This window comes from Phocoena sinus, chromosome 1 (assembly GCF_008692025.1).
Source record: "Phocoena sinus isolate mPhoSin1 chromosome 1, mPhoSin1.pri, whole genome shotgun sequence".
In the NCBI taxonomy this organism is placed as follows: Eukaryota; Metazoa; Chordata; class Mammalia; order Artiodactyla; family Phocoenidae; genus Phocoena; species Phocoena sinus.
This window is the reverse complement of record NC_045763.1, coordinates 133,564,522-133,585,231: the sequence shown is the minus strand read 5'-3', so window position 1 is coordinate 133,585,231 and position 20,710 is coordinate 133,564,522. Positions and strand designations below refer to the sequence as shown.

At 47.4% G+C, this 20,710-nt stretch overlaps 1 protein-coding gene and 2 long non-coding RNA genes across 3 annotated transcripts in view; 2 read left to right on the top strand and 1 right to left on the bottom strand.

The window, feature by feature from the left end:
• Nucleotides 1-3,670: 3,670 nt before the first annotated feature.
• LOC116744619 lies at nucleotides 3,671-5,785 on the top strand. The gene is made up of 3 exons (XR_004347102.1): nucleotides 3,671-4,386; nucleotides 4,566-4,664; nucleotides 5,281-5,785. It is a non-coding gene; the product is annotated as an uncharacterized LOC116744619 (long non-coding RNA).
• A 336-nt stretch (nucleotides 5,786-6,121) lies between these two features.
• BRINP2 (BMP/retinoic acid inducible neural specific 2) overlaps nucleotides 6,122-20,710 on the bottom strand; it is a 117,595-nt gene continuing 103,006 nt past the window's right edge. The window contains exons 5-8 of the mRNA XM_032614638.1: nucleotides 15,381-15,486; nucleotides 12,577-12,813; nucleotides 9,911-10,133; nucleotides 6,122-8,326 (exon numbers count right to left, since the gene is read on the bottom strand). Of these exons, the coding sequence (XP_032470529.1) occupies nucleotides 7,210-8,326; nucleotides 9,911-10,133; nucleotides 12,577-12,813; nucleotides 15,381-15,486 (1,683 nt within the window). The 3' untranslated portion in view covers nucleotides 6,122-7,209. The remainder of the gene's footprint in view (nucleotides 8,327-9,910; nucleotides 10,134-12,576; nucleotides 12,814-15,380; nucleotides 15,487-20,710) is intronic.
• Nucleotides 7,227-9,909, top strand: LOC116744625. The gene is made up of 3 exons (XR_004347103.1): nucleotides 7,227-7,364; nucleotides 7,903-8,013; nucleotides 9,741-9,909. It is a non-coding gene; the product is annotated as an uncharacterized LOC116744625 (long non-coding RNA).

Sequence of the window (20,710 nt, the reverse complement as noted above, 5' to 3'; positions counted from 1 at the left end):
TTAACTAGCCATTCTCTCTGATACTCCAAGCTCTATCACTCTAATAAGTTACAGCATCAGAAACAATGTACCTGGGCCATGTGACCTAGGCAGGCGCAGGCATTTTGGTGATGAGTGATGTTATTATATTCTCTGCTTTTTTAGAGCATCTATATAAGAAATACCTGTTTGAATGTCTTATCTATGTCTGCCACAGAACTGTAATTGAAGACCTTTTCTATTATATTACCCAGTGACCCTGATATAATGGCCCAGATGATAAACTTCTCTGTTTCCAGGAAGAAGTCTGCTTTTGCAAGTGAGTAATATATTTCTTTTTCCTTTCCTTTCCTTCCCTTCCCTTTCCCCCAAACATAGAAACTATCTAATGTAATATCTACTGTGAGCTTGCTCTACCCTTTATATGCTTTACCTTATTTTACCATCACAACATCCTATGATATCCACACAGTTATTGTGCCCCTTTTACAGATGTGCAAACTGAGGCTGAAAGAGATGAAATGACATATCCCACCCCTCACAATTGTAAATGACAGAGATGGGATTTGAACCAAAGCAGCCTGACTCCAGAACGTATGCTAAGTCCAGCTTCTGCATCCACTTAGCTGTATAGCCTCTCCCAAGTTTTATTCTACAAGTCATCTGCAAAATTTTCAATTTAAGGGAGTGTACATACTAAATACATGTTTTTTCTTATTCCCCACACCTCCTATCTGAAAATGCTTGATAAATAACATTGATTGATTCATTCCTCCAAGTTTGAGATCCTTGGAAGATTGACCTTACATAAATTCTGGTAGCTGTTTTTATTAATGCTGTAAGGGTAGTAATCGCACAGGCTGGAAGAGAGGAGGACAGAATTGAAAACAGGAATAATTCATTCTATTTCTTAGATTAGGTGCCTAGAGGTGGCATGGTACCTTAGCAGCCTGAAGTTTGGGGCCTCTGGGTGCTTGCACATTGCTGCTGCGGATTTAATCATCTTGTCTGACGTATGTTTCTGTAGAGTGACAAGTACTCCCTGTCCCACTTATGAACAGATTTACTCTGATGGGCTTGGGGGGAAAAGCCCTTTTCTCAGCCAGCATGATTCAGCTGGTCTGTGGGGCTGCTTACCTGTAAACACATTCACAAGCAAGCTAGCTCTCAGCCCACAGAATTTTGATTTAGTTATGTTTCCTTTTTCCTTTCTCTCCTCTCTCCTCTCTTTGCTTAGACTATTGGTATATATAGGTCAGGCACCTGCCTCCTAACTGGTTGAGAGATTAAAGACTAGGGGAGCACCAAGATTTTCATAAGTCAGGTCTGCACCTCCTGGCCAGACCTCACTGACCTTTTGTTTCCTTAGCCCCTGTGCTTCCTAGGAGCCTCCTTTTTTTTTTTAAGAGTCCTGAGAACTGCAGGAAGATAATAACAGGCATACTCTCTAAGAGTTTGCCCCTTCAAGTATGGTCTTCAGACCAGCAGCAGCAGCATTGCCAGGGAGCTTCTTAGAAGTGCAGAAAATCTGGGCTCCCACAGACCTGCTGAATTCAAATTGCAGGTGAATCATACACATATTAAAGTTGGGAAGCCTTGATTATAGAACACTTCACCCTCCAGGGGAGGAAGCATCTCCTCTAGCAGACAGATCTCCCATGGCAGTGCCTTGTGTCTTGGACTGCATAACAAGGTGCTGACACGGGGCTCAGGAGCTACAAATAAGGGCACCAGCCAGATGTAGTGTGTGCCTTCAGTGGGGCTCTGCTACGGTCATTGCTCTCTTCTGCCCTCCGAGAAGGGAGGCACGCATTACATGTTAAATCTTTCCCTCATAAATATGTAAATCATATGGAGACCTGGAGTATTGCTTCCATAGTTATTAGAAGGTTCACAACAAATGTCACCAGTGTCTCTTGCATGGGGGGATTTGCTCCCTTTCTGTGCTCTCCGTGAAGACTTTGCCCATCTCTACTAGAGAATGCACCACTCTGCTTTGTTTATGCATCCCCATCCCTCACATTATACTGTACAATTCTTCCTGGCCCAAAAGAATACATAAAAGAAGGAAAAAGGGAGGAAAGGAAGGAGGGAGGGAGGGAGGGAAGAAATGGGATTGAGTTTTAGAGAACTGAAGGTACACATGTGTTCTGGATGTCAGAGAGTATGGAGCAAAAGTAGGGAGAGAAGTGAGTGTTCGGAAAGAGAAAGGAAAGAAAAATCTTAGGGAGGTAGGGATGAAGCTGTTGGGTTACAGATAAGGGGACAAACCAAGAATTAAGGTCGCTTAAATGTAAGTGTGGAGCCAACATGGGAATCCAGGTCTGTCTGACTGAGGGCATATGTGTGTTCTGTACCACACTGCTTTTAACATCATGAAAGGATAGCACTAGAAAGTCCCCCAGTACCTGCATAGCAAACCCAACTCCCTCGTCCACAGGGGAGCAAAATCCCAGAGAAGTGGAGTGACTTGCCCACAGTTACAAAGCTGGCTGGTGGCAGAACCAGAACAAGAAACCAGAAGAAAGTTGTGTGTCTACAGCCCAGTCATACTACCTGAATTTTCCCATCTATCCTTCCAGGTCTGGAGTTAAGGCCTTACTTTTGTGCCTTGGGTGGCTCCTTCCGTCCACGGCCTCTTGCTCTTCTGTTGGAAGGAGTAAGGACTCTCAGGGCATAACAGAGTGTTGCCGTGGTGACTGCAGCCTAAGGCCTTTGGAGGTTAGTGGTACCCAGATACCTTTAGCCTTTACACAGATGTTTTGCAGGAAGTACCAGATTTGTAAAGATATTCAAAGTCTAATTGATGGTCTCTAGAAAACAGCAAGAAACTGGAGGCAGGATGCTGTAATTAAAAAACATTGAGCTGGTAGAGTCATCAGGAAACTGGAAAGTTGATCCCTCTATCTCCAGCTTAGACGGAAACATGTCTACTCTGTGTTTAAAGCTTCTCAGGGGAGAAAGTTTAATCTTTTTTCTTTCACTTGTTATAGCAACTGATTATTATTATTTTTTTTTTTTGCGGTACGTGGGCCTCTCACTGTTGTGGCCTCTCCCGTTGCGGAGCACAGGCTCCGGACGCGCAGGCTCAGCGGCCATGGCTCACGGGCCCAGCCGCTCTGCGGCATGTGGGATCTTCCCAGACCAGGGCACAAACCCGCGTCCCCTGCATCGGCAGGCGGACTCTCAACCACTGCGCCACCGGGGAAGCCCACAACTGATTATTTTTGCTAGAACCAATCCCAGAAGATGTGAGGATACTCTTACCTCTTAGTAGTCCTCTTATGCTTCCTGGAAAATGGTCTTCCTTCCCCCACCTTCACACTCCCAAGCCCTGAACTGGGTCCCTGTCATCTCCCAGGACCCAGACGTCATTTACTGGCAGAGAGAGGTAGAGAAGGAAGCAGATTAGACTGCTATTCCTAGCCCTGCTAATAGATACAACCTTGGGAAAGTTCTTTCACCTTTTCCTCATGTCAGAAATCAGTAGACAGGACGACCTCTAAAAAACTTCCAACTCCAAAAATCTAATCCTCTATTTTGCCTGAGGGCTAAACTTCTAAGACTTATTTCTTCCTAAGGGCATTTTAATTTTCATACAAAATATAATGGCAAAAAGATCTCTTTTATATGCAAGAGAACAGACTTACATGGTGAAATTACAGACATTGGAGGTGATTTTTGGGGGCAGGACAACATGTAGGCGATGTATTCCAACCACTCGTAAGGTAGCTCTGCCCATCATGACCACTATTTTCGTATTTGTGAAAAGAAGCCAGGAACCGGATCTGAACTATTCCTGATATCCAGTATTTGAAGCAATCTTCATTTCTGTTTTTGGCTATGCATGCACGAGTATGCATTATATTATCAGCAGCAGGTGTTAAATGTATCATTTAGTGTTAGAGGTATTAGTCTCGAACATTAGGGCAGATTAGCATTTGATATATTAGTTCTTTGGGGTTACAATTGATGCTTGAATTTCCGATTGTTATATCTAGTAACTGAATTGTGATTTGGCTCTTAATTCCACGATGAGTTCACCAACATTGACAAACCTAGTACTAATTAATTAATGACAATTCTTGATTTGCAACCATGTCTGAGAAAAGATAACTCACATCTTCTGATTATTATAGACTCTTAAGGCAATCATTTGGGGACAGCCTTTCCTTATGGCATTTCTCAGCCTAGCTTTCTGAGAAACTCATGCTGAATTCATGGTTTCAAGCTTTTAAAAGCCTCTTAAGAAATCCTGCCCATCCTTTACCCGCCCCCCCTCGACTTCCTCCACCTGCCTTGTGGAAGCCAAGTCTTTGGTCTGCTGCTTTGATCCAAGCTCTTCTACACCAGATACCCCATCACTGCCTTGGAACGGAGGAGTCAGACATCTGTCACAGATATCAGGTAAGTAGGTCAAATATAAACATGTCTACTACTGTAATTAATTATTAATGTCTTTTAGACCCTCTATCAATATGGTGCTTGCTTCTGGGCTCAGAAGGGCACTCCTAAATATTTACCAACGTGTAATAGTACTTTTAGATGGAGTTGATACACTCAGCTTCATGGTTTAAACCTTCCAGCAGGCAAGAAGTGGAAATCTTTGTAACTAGATGCATATATTTCTAAAACCATATCATACCAGCATCTTCCCAGAGCCTTCCTAAGACAAGGAGTCTGAGGTAAGGAGATGCAGCATCCTTCCTAATAACTCTATAGGTGGGCTTCCCCCCCCCCCCGCCGTCCGCTCTCTGATTCAGAGACTGACAGCTGAGGTTTCCCACCCCTCAGCTGTGGGACTAGCTCAGGTGGGATGTGCGCCCTCGTGTACTGACTCAGTCCCCACTGGGACAATCACCTTCATGCTACAGAGGATGCAGCTGCTGATTTTGTGCACAACGCTTTCTCAATTGCTCTCCTCCCCACTCTGAATATTGCTGTGCACGGTGTGCCTTTAATTTGTGGGTGAAAGCCTCTGCCCACCCACTCCTAAAGCATATAGATATGCGCACTCAGAATGCTACAATCGGACTCTCCTATCTGCCTTACACCTCTCAAACCCCATCCTGGGAAGGTATCAAAGCCTTCCTACCAGTTGCAACCCCTTTCCCAACAAATGCACACTCCTTTGGCCCATCAACACCCCCACTGATGAAAATGATATCTGTTGGTTCCATCTTCCACAGACGAGGAGCTTGACATAAACTCCCCAAAGTAAGCAGCAGCTGAACCAGAAATAGGCAGCCAATACCTGTGTTCATCCCTAAATCATTCCACCACTCTGTATTTCTACATTAGAAGCCTTCAGGGGAGTTGTGAAGAAAGAAACGCCCTAGGCTGTTTATCTACCAAGGATTTCAGGTCCTCCTGGATCGATGGTACAGTAATAGACTGCTGAATTCCTCTCTTTGCAAAAATAAACGAAGATGGCTCTGGGCAGAGAGACATGACCATCCTTTCTGTCTCCCAGTTCATTTTGTACCAACCAAGATGTACCACAGGTAAGGAATGAGGTACTTAGTATTTACATGGTGACTTTCGCCTGAATAAAATGGGGGTTGTCATGCCTACACATTGTACTTGGATCATGTGGAGAACAGACAGAGAATTGGTTCTCCAAAAGATCTGCTATAAAATGCTTCTCATACCACCTGGGGGAGGCACTAAGGGAGAATGATGCATTGTTCCGTGTGGCTTATGTCAAACCTGACTTTTAGGCTGGGAAAGTAGTAATCAGACAGAATGGAGAAAACCAAGGCCATGTCTGCATGGTTCCCAATTTCCTCAAAGGCAATCCCAGACCATAAGATGCAGAAGATGAAAAATTCTCCTGATGTCCACAGCAGTGCAGGCAAAGAGAAACCCCTGTTAGCAGGCGTTTGCCCTAGGCACAGAGGCTACAGTTCTCCTGGAAAGCAAGAACTTCTCTACTACTCTCCTGATAGTGGCCTATCCTGGTTGTCAGACCTGTGTTAGCCCCCACACCTGGGAAAAAAGGAGGTGGGCAAGCCAGGTAACTCTCTGGAAAGAGTTTCGCCTCACTCCATTCTTTATTTAATGTCAATTTCTCTCTCTCTCTCTCCCTCTCTCTCCCTCCCTCCCTCCTTCCCTCTCTCTCTCTCTCTCTCTCTCTCACACACACACACACACGCACACACATTCAAGCCAGACACGCATGCACCTGTGTGTACACAGATCAACCAGCCTCCTACATAGCAATATCCTCCATCCATGCACACCCAATTTTTAAAAATCCAGGCAGCCCAGGGAACTATACTCTTTTTTCCCCTCTCTTTTCTCTCTCATTTTTTTCCCCTAAAAAACAGCCTTTTTAAAACATATATATATTAAACCAGGCAAGTTTTTACTCATACGTTCATGTGGCTGGAGCAGATTGACAAGAAAAACAATCACAAAATAAATATTTTTTGTTTTTTTTGTTTTTTAAAAAGAACATTTCCCTATACATTGTCTCTTAACTTGACAGAGCTGCTTTCTTGGACAGAACAGATGCTGTTGGGAGAGGAGCTCTGGCTGGACCACAAGGGGAACGTGGAGCCAGCCAGGCCCTGACACTGGGGAGGCCAAGGAAGCAAGGGGGCCGAGGGAGAGGGAGGGCAGCAGGGCTGCCTGGCTGCCCTGAGTGGTCCTCCGTGGGTGTCGCTTCCTGTTTCCCCAAGGGAGCTGGCCTGAGGAACGGTCTGTGTCTGGAGGGCTCAGAGGAGGCAGCGAACGAAAAGTAAGAACCACTGTGGGGAATCATGAAACAACGCCATTTAAGAAATCTGGCTAAAAAGAATACAAAAGTGACTCCACAGCGGGGGAGGCGGTGCTGCCACCTCTCCCATTGTTGTTCCCTCTTGCTTTCCTGAATGCTAAGAATCACTTTTAAGAATGTGTGTGTTGCACAGTTGGGCTGGTTCCTTTGCTGAAGCTCTCCCTGGCTCCCTCTCCTTCAACTGCATTCATGAGAAAGCACCCGCTTCACAGATACAAGGCTGCTGAGTGCTCGCCTCCCCTTGTGAGTGTGCGCGCGTGTGCACACGCGTGGTGAGTGTGTGCAGCGGCTGTTTCCTTCTCTCCTGCCTGCTTCAGTTCAAGCCCCGAGTCCCATCTGCTGGGTGCAGTCTTAAGGGAACACCCCGTTGGCACTAAGGTGAGGGCTTAGATCTTTGCACCCCGGATTCATGGATCCCCTCCCTGCCCGGCACTGGAGTGGGTCCCCCATTAGCTACAGAGTTTGCCTGTCTCATACTCCACAGGGTTTGGCAGCTTCGAGTTGAAAGCCCTCAGAGACGACTGGATCCTGCCCACCTCATTGTTGGCCAGTTTGAGCCGATGCCGGAGCAAGCAGGAGAAAAGGTCAAGCCGCACCTTGCCAGGTGGGGAAAGCTGGTTGACCCGGTCCCTAAGTTCGATGAGCTGCAAGAGGGCAGAGTCCTGGGAACCTTGAGTATACGGGTAGTCTAACTGGAGAATTAAGTCCCGGATGGCATCCGGGTCAAAGGGCAGGCTGTAGCCAAAGACCTGCAACGTGTTGATTTTCATGTAGCCCAAGTTCTTGGAGGGATCGGTCATCTCCAGAGGCTCGTAGTAGATCGTCTCATTGGAGCTGTCGTCCAGGGACTTGATTCGGCTCCGTAGGTAAACATGGACTGTCTCAAAGAAGGTCTTCCACCTGTTGCCCAAAGTAATAGTCCAGTTTTGGCACTGGGCAGCAGCATCCACATTAGTCCTTTCCCAGTCTGGGAAATTGCCCTCGTTCACGGGCATGAACCAGCTCTCAGAGTGGCTGCCCCCAAAGGGGTTGACGTAGATGGCCATGACAGGCTCCAGGGTGCTGTTCTTGGTGAGGCAGATCTGCAGGGACAGGGCCAGCATCACGTGCACCAGCCCGGGCTTGTACTTGTTGCTCTTCAGGGTGAGCAGCATGCGTTTCCTCCAGGAAGGGTCGAACCAGCTGCCCAGGCGCATGTCATTGCTGATGAAGATGGAGTGCACCTCGATGCGGCTGTCCCACTTCTGCAGCAGGTACTTCAGCTCCAGGTCCTGCAGGTCTGTCTCCAGCCCCAGAAAGTTCTCCAGCGACTCGGCCACCTCGGGGCGGCACAAGCCCTGGGCGAGCACGTAGCCTGGGTTGCAGCTCCCACAGCGTGTGCTGTTGTCTGGGGCACAGTGGGCACAGGCGGGCCCTTCGCCCAAGGCACAAGGGATGGGGCCCTGGCAGGAGGACTGGTCGTAGGGGCAGGTGCAGCTGTGGCTCTGTTCCAGGAAGGTGCCAGGGAAGGTGCTCTCTCCACAGTAGAGGAAGGACTGGATACGGTTCCACCAGTAGGACAAAGACCTTTGGGAGGGGGGATAAAAATGAAGCAAGAGTCATAGGAAGCCACACACTGCTGCTTCCCTGAGGGTGGCAGGAGATTTGACTAATAGGCGATAAGGAAGATAAAAGCCCCAGGTTCTCTGAATGACAGAAACCCTACTTTACCACTTTGGGATAACCAAACAAGTTACTTCCTCCCTCCAAAGTACCACCTCATTCCCTTATTCAAAAGCCTACAGAAGATCTGCAGTGCCTTTCGTACCCAATCTAGTTTTCAGCCTCTTAAATAAGATCTTCCAACAACTGGCTCTCCAAACTTTCCAATGTCATGCCAACCTCTTTCCCCCTTCACAGTCTCTGTCCTTTCTAGAAACCTCCCACCAAGGATAGGACTTTTCTATGGCTGGCTCCCTCTTAAGGTTTAGACTTCAGCTCTTATGATACCTCCTCAAAGAGGTCTTCAGCTACTCCCCTGTCCAAAGCACCGCCCAGTCCCTCTCTGTCACATCACCCTGCTTTGATGTGATTCACAGCAATGTTCATTATCAAGGTGGATTGTTTATTTATTGTTGACCTGTTCAGAGATGGCTTCCCTGCATATGCCGTGAAAGCAGGGACCCTGCATTAGTCCCCAATATATTCTCAGAAACTAGGATTGTTCCTGGTGCCTGGTAAGCATTTCCTAACTATGTGTTGGGGAAAAAAAAAAAAAAAAAAAATGAACCTTTCTCAAATGCCCTTGCTGGTCTGTCCTCTCACTCATATGTCCCTCGTTACCTGTGCCTCAGTTAGAAGTGCACCCCTGGGTTGCCGTGAGGGCAGCGCCCCCTCCTGGAATGCTCTGGCTCACACATACCATCCCACTTCCATTTCCTCCCACACAATCTGGCCAAGAGGTCCTTCTCCTGGGTGGCTTTTCTCTCTGACCTTTACTATTATTAGACCATGCCTTTGATTTATGGTCCACGAACATGCTTTTAAGTGGCTGCCACATAATAATTTTATAATTTTGATGTTCCTGTATATTTATTATATCTTCTCAATTAACAAATATCCCTCACTGCTTAATACTAGGACATGCGAGGTGGACTTAATAAAGGCTTGTTGGATGCACGTGTGAATGAGCGGATGGATGCATGAGGGCCTGTGACAATCCAGCCCCACTCTGTTCCCAAGGGCACAGGCCCTCAGCTCGCTTCCCTCCTATGACTCAGAGCAGAGTCACTTGTTGGAAACAATCTATTGTGTGTGTTTCTCATCGTACGCAATCGGTCTAAAAGCTTTAACTCCACCCTTTTCTTTCCTGAAAGACTTACTAAAATAGAAATGAGTGAGAATTAGAGTATTATTAGAATAACATTCGAATCGACTATAATTTACATAAAAGTAAAATTAGCCTCTCTGTTTTTTTTTTTCTCTCTCTCTCTCACTTCAGATACAACTCATAACTGAGAATGACACGCAGGTATGTCAAGATAATAGGAGACTCTAACAGGCCGTGTGTGCGTCAGCATTCCCAGCTCTGCTGTGTTGGACAGGGGTCCTGCCCGGCCTCAGCGGCTGTCATGGGTGACGTGCTCTGGCTCGGGCATCTGGGGTGCTCACCTCTCCTTGGGCAGGCGGAAGCGGGGCTGCCGGTGGCAACGCTTGCAGAGGTTGAAGAGCCGGCGGACGATCCGATGGGTCTTCTTGAACAGCACTTTCAAGCTGGCTCCCAGCTGCTGGTAGCGATGCTGGAGGCTGGTGTCCATGGCCCAGAACTGGGAGATGGCTGTGGAGTTCAGGAACCTGTCGTCCGGCAGCCGCTTCAGCAGGGCCTGGAATTCCTCTGCGGGTAAGAACACGAGAGCTGAGCTGAGGGGCACCTGGATGGGTGCCCATCAGGAGGACCTCCCCCCTCACCCCAGACCCAGCCCGCCCTTCAGTCACTGTATGAGAAAGGAGGCTTCACATCCACCCTCCCGGGCCCTTTTATTTCTTTCTTTTCGAACAGCCTTATTCAGAGATGATTGACATACCTTAACATATGGATTCTTTCCCATCCTTCCTGTTTCTAATATGCTTCTGAATTTCAAAACACATCTCTGTCACCACCCACGGGGCCAGTGACCTTGGGATGCATCTCTCTTGCCCTTTATACCGCCTTATAATTCATGCACAGTCTTCTCCAATCACACCACCGCACCCTTAGGGGAGGTGTGAGGCACTCATGAAGGTGAGGGCGGACGAGACTGGCAAATGCAGACACAGAAGAGGGAGCACCCCGCTCAGAAGTCTTCTTAGAAGCCTTTCAGTCCCTGAGACCAGCCTCTTCCCTCCATGTCCTGCTCTCTGACTCTAGGACACCTTTCCTCTCTTTTGAGATTTACCTCTTGGCCAGACACCCATTCTTTCTTGAAACTAACCCGGAAGCAATGTGCTTTCTGGTTCTTAGCTCCTACCGCAAGTCTGAGTCCTCCTCAGAGCTTCCTGGGCACAATGTGTTTTCTGAATTCACGCTCGGATCTCTGTCTATGGACCTGCTTTTACTTGGAACCTGCAGCCATCACGTCTCCTGATGGGGGTCTGGACAGTCCTTCTTCACTCACTGGCAGTAATCCATAGTGCTGAAAGCCCAAAGTCCTTTCCCACATACTCGAGCATTACCTAACACATCCCACCACCATTGGTCCAATGCAGCTGGGGGGTTGGAATATGATACTCTCCTTAGCAACTGAATGCCTTGTTTAAGACCTGAGATGGCAATGCCCGGGGCCTCAGCTCATTCTGATTCCTCAGGTCCCTGGTTCTTCATCCCCCACCCAGATGACTGGAAAAACCACACCTAGTAATGACATTAACATCTAGTAGTGTGTGCATAGTTCTTTTTATGAAACACTTAGGTATACAAAACAGCACAGAGAATAACAAGATAAACTCCCATGTGCCCACCACCTAGAGTTTGCCATTTCGCCACATTGAATTCAGATTTTTTTTAAAAGAAATATGGCAAAGCAAATATACTTGAAGGCCCTAAACTTCCCCCTCCATCTTTATCTAGATGTAACTACTCTCTTGAATGTTTTATTACTATCATATATTTTTTAACTTTTTCTAAAAATATATCCATAAAAATATTAAGTATTGGCTAGTATGTTTTAAACATCAAATAAATAGTACTAAATATGTATTATATTTAATATGTTATTACAGTATTACATATAAATGTTATTTAAATACAAATATGTATATATAATACATAACCTTTTTCATTTGCTTTGTTTTATCCAGTATTGTTTTTTTGAGATATATCCATATAACTATTATTCATTTAATATTGAAATCTATGAGTATATCATGCAGAGTTCTTTATACTTTATCTACATTGCTCCATATGAGCCATCCATCCACCTATTATTATCATTTTCCCCCATTTACAGACGAAGAAATGGAGGCACTGAGGAGCTTCAGGGCTAAACCAAAGTTAGTGATACAAAGGATCAGTAATAGAGTGTGTTAGGTCTGTCCAAGATGTTATAACAAAATACCACAGACTGGGTGGCTTATAAACAACAGAAATGTATTTTCAGAGGCCGGAAGTCCAGGATCAGGAGGCTGCTGGCAGGTTCTGATGAAGGCCCTCTTCTGGGGCCAAAATTCTTGCTGGGTCCTCACATGTTGGAAGAGGTAAGGGATCTCTCTGGGGCCTCTTTTATATGAGCACTGATCCCATTCATGAGGGCTCGGCCCTTATGACCTAATCAAATCCCAAAGTCCCCACCTCCTAAGACCATCACCTTGGGCATCAGATTTTCCACATATGAATTTGTGGGGATGCAAACATTCAAGCCATAACACAGAATAAGAATCTTAGTCTCAAGGTGACATTGATATCAGTTATACCTGCAATAAGCAATCACCAGCATGTACTAGGTGCCTCCTAGAAACATGCCGTGTGCCTCATTCATTCAACAAATATTCACTGTGCACCTTATGTGCAGGCACTGTGGAATCTGTGGCAAACAAGACAGACAAGGCCTATGGCCTCAATTATATTTACCTTAGCTTATTAAGTCCTTGAAACGCATCACTTTGGTAGGTATTAGGTCTGTTTGCATATACAAAAAAAGAAAATGAGTTCAGACTTGGGGTGGTCATATAACCTGCTGGAGGTCACCCAGCCAGTTAAGTGGCTGAGCCAGGAGCCAAGGTGAGCGCCCCGGGTTCTTATCCCGTACCTCTCAGCCACCTCCCATTGACAGGGAGGAAATCTGGGCTGACTGACTGCTCACCTGACTCCTCAAACTGCTGGCTGTGAGTCGCCCAGGAGTCCTGGATCTGCAGCAGGCTGTCCTCCATGGCCTGGATGTCAGCGTCAGGACAGTTGCATTCTGGGAAGGTGGGGCTGCACTTGCACCAACAGTCATTCTCCTTGCAGATGAGCTCGCCCTCAGAGCTGCACGTGATGTAGCTGAGCGCAGCGGTCACGAAGCGCTCCCGCAGGTACTCGGGCAGTAGCACCTGCAGGCCTGAGGAAAGGACGAGTCGGGGAACTGCCGGGCAGGGCCAGGGAGTACTCGGTTTCCCACACCCAAGGCTGCAGGATCCCCAGCTGCGGTTCTGCTGACTTGTGCATCCTGGGCCCAAGAATGGCCACCCCAGGCCCCGATCCTGCTGAGCTGGTTGGGACACAGGGTTATTGCTGTCCCAGTGACAGATGGGGCACGTCAAAGCTCAAGGCTTAGTCAAACCCCTCACATCAGCCAAATTGAGAGCGTGCATATCATATGAACGGGCTTATTGGCTACATGTCAGCATTTCTAGGATGGAAACGGGAAGATGTTTCAGATAAAGGAAGAGCTTATCGCCCTCGTGGGGGAAGAATCAAGGCTTGATGGGCTTTTTTGCTCTGCCTCCAATTGCCATCCTGTTTCTAGCTTCTCTGAGATGAGAGGCAGGCCCCCTAGGATACTTCTGAATGCTGACCCTCCTGGGCCTCCCACCTTAGCCCCGATGACCAAGGAGGCTGTCCTGCTTAGGAGGTAGGGACAAGGTGTTGTGGGTACACAGTGGCCAGGCACTACAGCAAGCACTTTCCATATACAACTACAAGCAACACTGTGGTCATACTGAGGCTCTTATAATGAGGAAATCCCAGCCCAGTGACCATGGTGGCCTGCCCAAGTCACAGTGCTGGGAAAGTCAGCTTGGTGTCAGACCCTGTCCTTGTCCCATTGGGTCATACTGCATAACTGGGACTGGCTGCCTATCTCAGGGTTTAACCCTTAACGCGATGTGAAAGCAAGATGGCGATGGATGCCCCAAGTTCAGTTGAGCCTGGATAGATATGAATGTCTCTCAGCTCTCTTTTCTAATTAGCTGCCTCTGGTCTTGAATATAACCCACTAAGTTGCCCCAAGCTTCAGTTTTCCTACCCATCTGTGGTGGATATTGGTTCACCAGCAGCAGAATAGACTCCTAGTTGGCTTCAAGCCACACAGGGCGGCTGTTGGAAGCATATCCAGAGGTGAATGAAGGACGGGCATGCCTTTGGTTGCAGCCCAGCCCGGTTCGAGGTCAGACCTGCAGGAGGCTCTCCCAGCAGGGACACTGGGAGAAACTGTGCCAGGAGAGGGAGGGACGTGAGGACTTCTGGACGGGATGAGCTCCCCTTTCATCAGATGTCTGCCAGCTCTTTATTGTCACACCCTTGACCTTGTCCTTGGCAGGAAATCAGCCCAAAGTATGTAACCCAGTCTCGGCAGACCTCAAAATATAACTTAGAATTGCAGCCGTGGTAGATGTTTGTTGTTCTTGTTTGTGATCTACCTCCTGTTCTGAACTGCTGCTAAACCTTCCTTTCTTGACGATGTGCCCACAGTGGCACTTGAGCAGCCCTCCCCATGCACGCTGTCCACATACGCTTGCTTTCAACACTCAGCCCTCTCCAAGTCCTTTCCTTTCACCTCCCCCATTAGCTCCCTCCTCCTCCTAACATTTCCTATTGCTACAAAATAAGTGCCCTGAGCAATGTCTGCATGAGTGATGGGCTATAAAATTAAATAGCATAAACTATTCCAAATGAACCACCAGACACTCTGAACTTCACTCATCACTAATTTCCAGACACAAACCCAGCCCATCCAGGGACCTAAGAGAAGAGGGATGCCAATTGCATTGGGCGGCTTTAAATACAGGAGTCTTTTCCTCCTTTTTGTATGCTTCTTGATGCCTAAAGCATTGAGGGCTTACGTCTGGCTCAGGTTGCCTGGAATTTGTAATCATAGATCCTGGGTGACGGCTATTGATTTTATAATACCAAGACAATAATATCCTAAACAGAGTCCAACTCAGGCCTTAAGAAGAATGAACTTTTCCCATTGCCAAACAGCTCTGTCTGAATCAGTTTGCATGGCTCTGCCCCCAGGATGCTTGGGGGACAGACAGCAGGAGCTGAGTGCCTCCCCTTATCTCCCAGCCTCCAGACCTAGGGTCGTTCCCTTTCCTTTCGCTTTTCTGTTTCTGCCTGTTCTGTCCCCAGTTAAGGCTCCTATTCTTCTCAAACTCTTCTCCTGGCTTTGATCTCCCATTGAAGACTGCAGACTAGTAACAGAAAGCAGGGAACCCTCTCAGGGTAACCAATGGTCCCACAGTTTGTGTAGCTCTTAGTCAAGCTAGAGACGGTACCGCATAACCACTCTGCAAAGGCCAGCTATTCCCCAGTGTGTACTGAGGATAAAGCAGAGGGTTCTTTGGACAACAAAGGAGATCGCCAACGAGATCAAGGTGTGTGATGATGGATGTGCTGTTGCAGTAGGATAGTGACAGAGGTCTTGGGAAGGATGGGAGGTGGGAGGATTTGGGTGTCCAGTGGTTTGAGCAATGGTCGAGGTGTAAAGTGAACCATGTCAGAAGTTTTCTCAAAAGAATGATGGAAAGTTGTTAAATACAAGTTCCGGAACTAGTGGTAGTTCTTGTCTTCAGAAGGGTTTAGCCAAAGGGGGCAGGCAGGACTTTTTCCTTTTGGTGATCTAAGTTGTTGTTGTTGTTTTTTTACCGTGTATGGAAAGTGTAAAAACGCCACAGGGCACCTTACCGAGTAACTGCACTTTGTTCTCCGGACTCTGTACCAGGACAGAGCTGACCGAGTCCAGGTTGTCGTAGTTGCTGCAGCCCAGGGGACCGGTCCTGGTCTCCGTGACCTAGAGAAGGAAGGCCAGGGGGTGGGTTTATATAACAAGCTGAGACCTTCCCTTTGCACTTCCCTTTTCCGGTCAGCCAATCTCAGGCTCTATGTCCTGTCCTGGACCAGCCCAAGGAAAGGCATGCATCTCCCTACCCCAGGAGCATAAAGCCACTTTTTCCCTTGTTCTAAGACAGGGAGTATCAGTGTGTATAGGGCTGGCAGCAGGAGTTGTACATAACTGGAAGCCTTTCAGAGGGAGCCAGAGGGAATTTGAGTCTGGGAAGAGGAAACTCAATATAGGCAGTGGAAGCTGGAACCTTTGTGTTGGAGTTCCCCCTTCTCCTCCCCCAGAGGAAGAAAGGAGGGCAGACGAGGATGCTGTCAGCCCGCTGGCGAACCCAGCTGCATCCACTTGATGGGATGCCCACAGGCTTTAGGGATCCCAAAGATGAAAAGCACTAGAGAAATGTGAGTTATGAGTATTATTATTAATATTAAACATTTAAATCCCACCTCGGCACTGAGACGTCCTTAGAGAAAATCAGCCATGGGCTTACTGCATATTTTAATAAGCATATTAAATATACATAAACTCTTATAGCTATGTAATATTCCAAAACACTGCAGTCATTTTAAAATATTATAAAGTTGGCCTATCGGTTTTTCCCTGATGTTTAAAGTATAAGATGAAAAATGGGGAGCTTTAAATGCACTGAAATAATTATGTAATAAGAATGATGGGGACCTGAGGCCCTTTCTTCTCAGGATCTCCAGAGGCTTTGCCAAAAATCAATCAACCAATCAACGAGTATTTATTGGGCAGCCACTGTTCAATTCCCTACCATTTAGCAAACATTCATAGAGTGCCTTTCTCGGAGTTCTTCAAGGAAATTGGCCCTGAGACCTCTGACCTTCTCTCCTAGCTCCAGGCACCTCGGCTCCGCAACAAGCACACAACTTGCAGTTTTCCATCCTTTTCTGCGAGTATTTAGTTAAAGCTTGGGTCCTCCACACACTAAAGGCTCCACAGAGGTAAGCTCGTAGTTATTTTGCTCACGAGGTTGTCAACAGCACTCAACAGGGTGCCTGGCACATAGCAGGTACTCAATAAATTAGAGAATGTATGAGTAATCTGTTCCAGGCTTTGGGGGGTGGAGAGGTGTGCAGAAAGGTGTACAAGTTGTGTAGCGTGTCCTCCAGGAGGTTACAACCTGTGGGGGAGGCAGGTACCTATCCAACTGACTGATACGCATCCACATCGAGCAGGTGCAAAGTGCCATGAGGAACCCTGAGGAAACCACAGCTCTAAACAAGGGAAGGAGTTTCAGAGGGGACACCAAATGAGTTGGTCTTTAAAGATGAGTAGAAAGTGGACAAGAAGAGAAGGGAGGGAAAGTACTCTGAGGAAAAGAAGGGGCAGCATCCCTGGTGGTCCAGTGGTTAGGACTCTGGGTTTTCACTGCTGAGAGGCCGGGTTCAATCCCTGGTTGGGGAAAACTAAAACCAGGGATTGAACGGCACGGCCAAAAAAAAAAAAAAAAAAAAGAAGGGGCAGCATGATCTACAATCCATGGGCTGGAAAGTGTGTAGTGTAATTGTCTGCCGTCCTACTAGTTACCGTGGTGAATACCAAAGTGTAAGTGACATGTTTAAAGAGAATTTAGTATACTTGGTCTTAAAAAATACACATGGAAGAGAGTAATTAAGTGAGAGATGGTATGACACAGACTAATACAGTAAAGAGAGAGATGGGAGAGAACCTTGTAGCTTAAAGCAGTCTGAGAAGGCTTCATGGAGAAGGTGATCCATAAATTGGTCTTGAAGGATGAGGAGGGATGCGAGGGAAGGGGGGATTTGGGAGAAAAAGAGGTAACTGCAGACCAAGACCAAGGGGAAGCAATAGACACAGTGCATGAGAGGCAGCAAGACCCAGCATGCATCGGGGACGGGATCAAGGCCATGACAGGCAGGAAACCTCTGCACAGTTTCCAAGTTCATCCTCCAAGTTCATGCCATTTAACCTTCCCACTAACTCTGAGACAAATCCCACTCCTAGCACTCTTCAAAGAAGGAAACCAAGGTTCTGGGAGTTACAGTACCCAAGACCACAGAGCTGCTGAGTAGCTGAAACAGGGTTTTGACTTTTTAGTCCTCAGACTCCAGTTCAAAGCCCCGGGCCTCCTGTGAGGGCACGTCAAAGGGCTGCAGAAAATTAAAATGAGGTAAACCCATTTAGATAATATCACCCTAAAAAACAAGTGTAAACAGACCAGTTCATCCAAAGTATTTCAGTGATCTGCCCTCTCTTCAGAATGTGAACATGGGATAAGACAAATTGTATACACTTTAGATATTATTATCCCATATTACAGATGAGGAAACCAAGGCCAGATAGGTTAAATGATGTCTTCAAGGTCACACAGCTAGTAACCTGCAGGGCTACGATTCATTCATTTATTCTTTCACTCATTTATTCCTGTATTACATATTCAAGGAGAATCCAAAACTCACAGTGAGTAAGACACAGCCACGACCATAAGGAGTTTACAGACAAGGAAACATGTTTCTATAATCCTGGTGTTCCACGTGAGCCTACCTCCCTCCACAGGTGGGCACTTGGTGCTGAATAATGTCTCTGTATTGAGTGAGTTGGTGAGTGGCTAGTTGTCAAACTGCAGTGGGAAGGCAGAGTCAGGCTTATGTCAAGGTAAAGTCTTCTTTATCCACGTGGTGCAAAAATTCCTATAAGAAGAGCTATGGCCAAGGACTAGCCCAGCTATTCTGGGGAACTCTGCCTCTCTCGGAATGGGATGGGCTGAAGGGCAGAGTGGGATGCTGAGTGTGGCATTTGGGAGATTTGCCTGTCCCCACCTCCAGGTAAGCTGGCCACCATGCTGTCCTGAGTTCTGCCCTGGCTTTTCTATCCACCCACTCCTGAGTTGAACACTCACCAGCAACAGGTGAGAAAGCTACACAGCTTATGCAGAAGTAGGACGACCCCCAAGGGGGCAAATATAGCACAGCCACTTTCCTCCCCTTTATCCTACCACTATGCCTACCTATCTACCACCAACCCATCTGCTTCCCAACCCCCGCCCCCGCCACCACCATCTTGTTCAATATTCTGGGGCCGGCTCTGATGCGATTTTCTGACCTTTACTTTGCTATTTCCAAAGGTCAGTTCTACAAGAGGATAATCAATTAGGTAAGTCATTGAAAGGGTGTGAGTAGCTCCACTTTGTTAATTGTGGCACAAGGACAGGAATGAAGAAGAGACAAAGACCATGACCCCCCTGATCATTTCCTGTTAGAGGAAATGACTCAAGCCAGAGCGCCACGAGTGAGGAAGGCTCACTCAGGTTTTACTAGATCCCAAAGTCACTGCTCTTTCCCCTGCTCCTCTGCTCTGAGCCACCTCTGCCTTCCCTAGAGAAGCAAGGAGGTGGGAAGGAGAAGGGGAGCTGGAGAGGGTCCTCTTGCAGACATTGCCTGAGCACTGACTTGATAAGCGGGATGAGCTGAGGACCCCTCCCCCCGAGTGATGAAAGCCCCAGAGTCCCTGGCAGGTTGGAGTGGAGAACCCCGTGCCTCTCCCTGCAGAAGAGGCAGACAGCTTTGGCGGGTTATAAAGAGGGCCCCCAGAGGTAATGGAAAGTGCAGCTCACTCAGGCGCAAGCATTCAAAGAGCGCCTCAGATAAGCTTTCAGGAGAAAATAATTGTGTGCTAATTGGCCTGTTGATAGAGACAGTCCTGCCTTCAGAAAGCCCTGATGGATCTCAGGTTCATTAGCACATCCAATTTTCCATAAATGCCAGATTGTGCAAACCCTCGTTCCAGTGAGCCTGTTCTCCTCCCCCTGCCCTTAACTCCCTGGCTGCTCTTGTCCTACCTAGGGGGGCACCTGCGAAGCTAAGCTCGAGTGAAATGGGCTTCTAATTGTGAGCGATAGGGCTGGCCAGGAGAGCACCGCTAGAGTGTGTGTGTGATTCAAAGAGCTGCAAATTGAATCCCAAGCTGCTACAGGGAGAAATTTAGACAAGTCACTTTAAGAATGCTTGTGAGAACCGCTCCCTCTTGCCATCCTGCAATCCACGTGAACTTTTATGTGGGCTCTTTTCGGGCAGCTCATGAGCATCTCAAACCCTCCTCACTAAGTCCTTCCTCAGCCTTCAATTAACTAGAGGGTGAGCTACAACTAGGAAATAGGCCCCTCCCTTCCTTCAGGGCTCTGATCCCTTCCTGGGAATTATGGACAGGATGAATATGTATTCAGCCCTTTACAGTTTTCAAAGTGTTTTCACGTGAACTGTATCATTTGGTGTCACCCCCCCATCCTACGGTAGAGTAAGGGGTGATATTTACAACATGTCCTTCACAATGTGTATCAGCAGGTAGGACGTCACTCATCAGGAGAGGTGCCAGCCGTAGTGCCAAAGCAGGGTTCTGAGGGTCTCCAGAGTTCCATTAGTCCTTTGGTTACTATTAGGGGAGATCCTGGGGTTCCAGGGGAGGGATAAAGGTGGTTAGGGTGGCACACAGCAGATTGGGTGAAGATGATTTACCAGCCTGTACGGAAGCGTTTTAATATTTTAATAACTGATGTGGTCATATCAGCTGAATATAAGCCCTGGGTACAGGTGAGTAAAACAGTCGGTAAGTCCATGTCGTCATCGAGTTCAATAACTAACTTCCCAGGGTCATAGGAACAGTAAGTATCGAGGCTGAAACCCAATCCCCGGTCTTCTCACTTGAGTAAGTTCGTCTCCCACTAAACCAGGTAACCTGCCTTCCGCTATCAGTCAGGCATTTTATTGAGTGTCTCACCACACACCTGACACTGTGAAGGGACCTGGAACTGCATGCATGTGAAAAGAGCCCTGCTGTTGTGTGTGGGCAGGTGGAGATGGGCATGGAAACAGCTGCCGTCTAATGTGACAAATCCTGCAACAGAGGTGTGTACTGACCAGAGTAAACCTTGCAACAGAGGGGGATGTTCAGTGGGGTCTCGGGCATGTGTTGGATAAACAAAAGGGGGCAGGGTGCCTCTTTCTCCACATTAGTGAAAAGAAGTTGCTAACAAAGGGTAGAAAGTAAGAGCACCTTTGCTTAGAGAAACAAGCAACAGGAAGATATGCTCGAGGGTCTTTCCTTCACCAAGGCTGAGCAAATGGGCAGAGCCCCTCGCCTCCACCGCACCTCCATCCAGAGCAACGACCACACTGGAAGCCAGCTCAAGCCC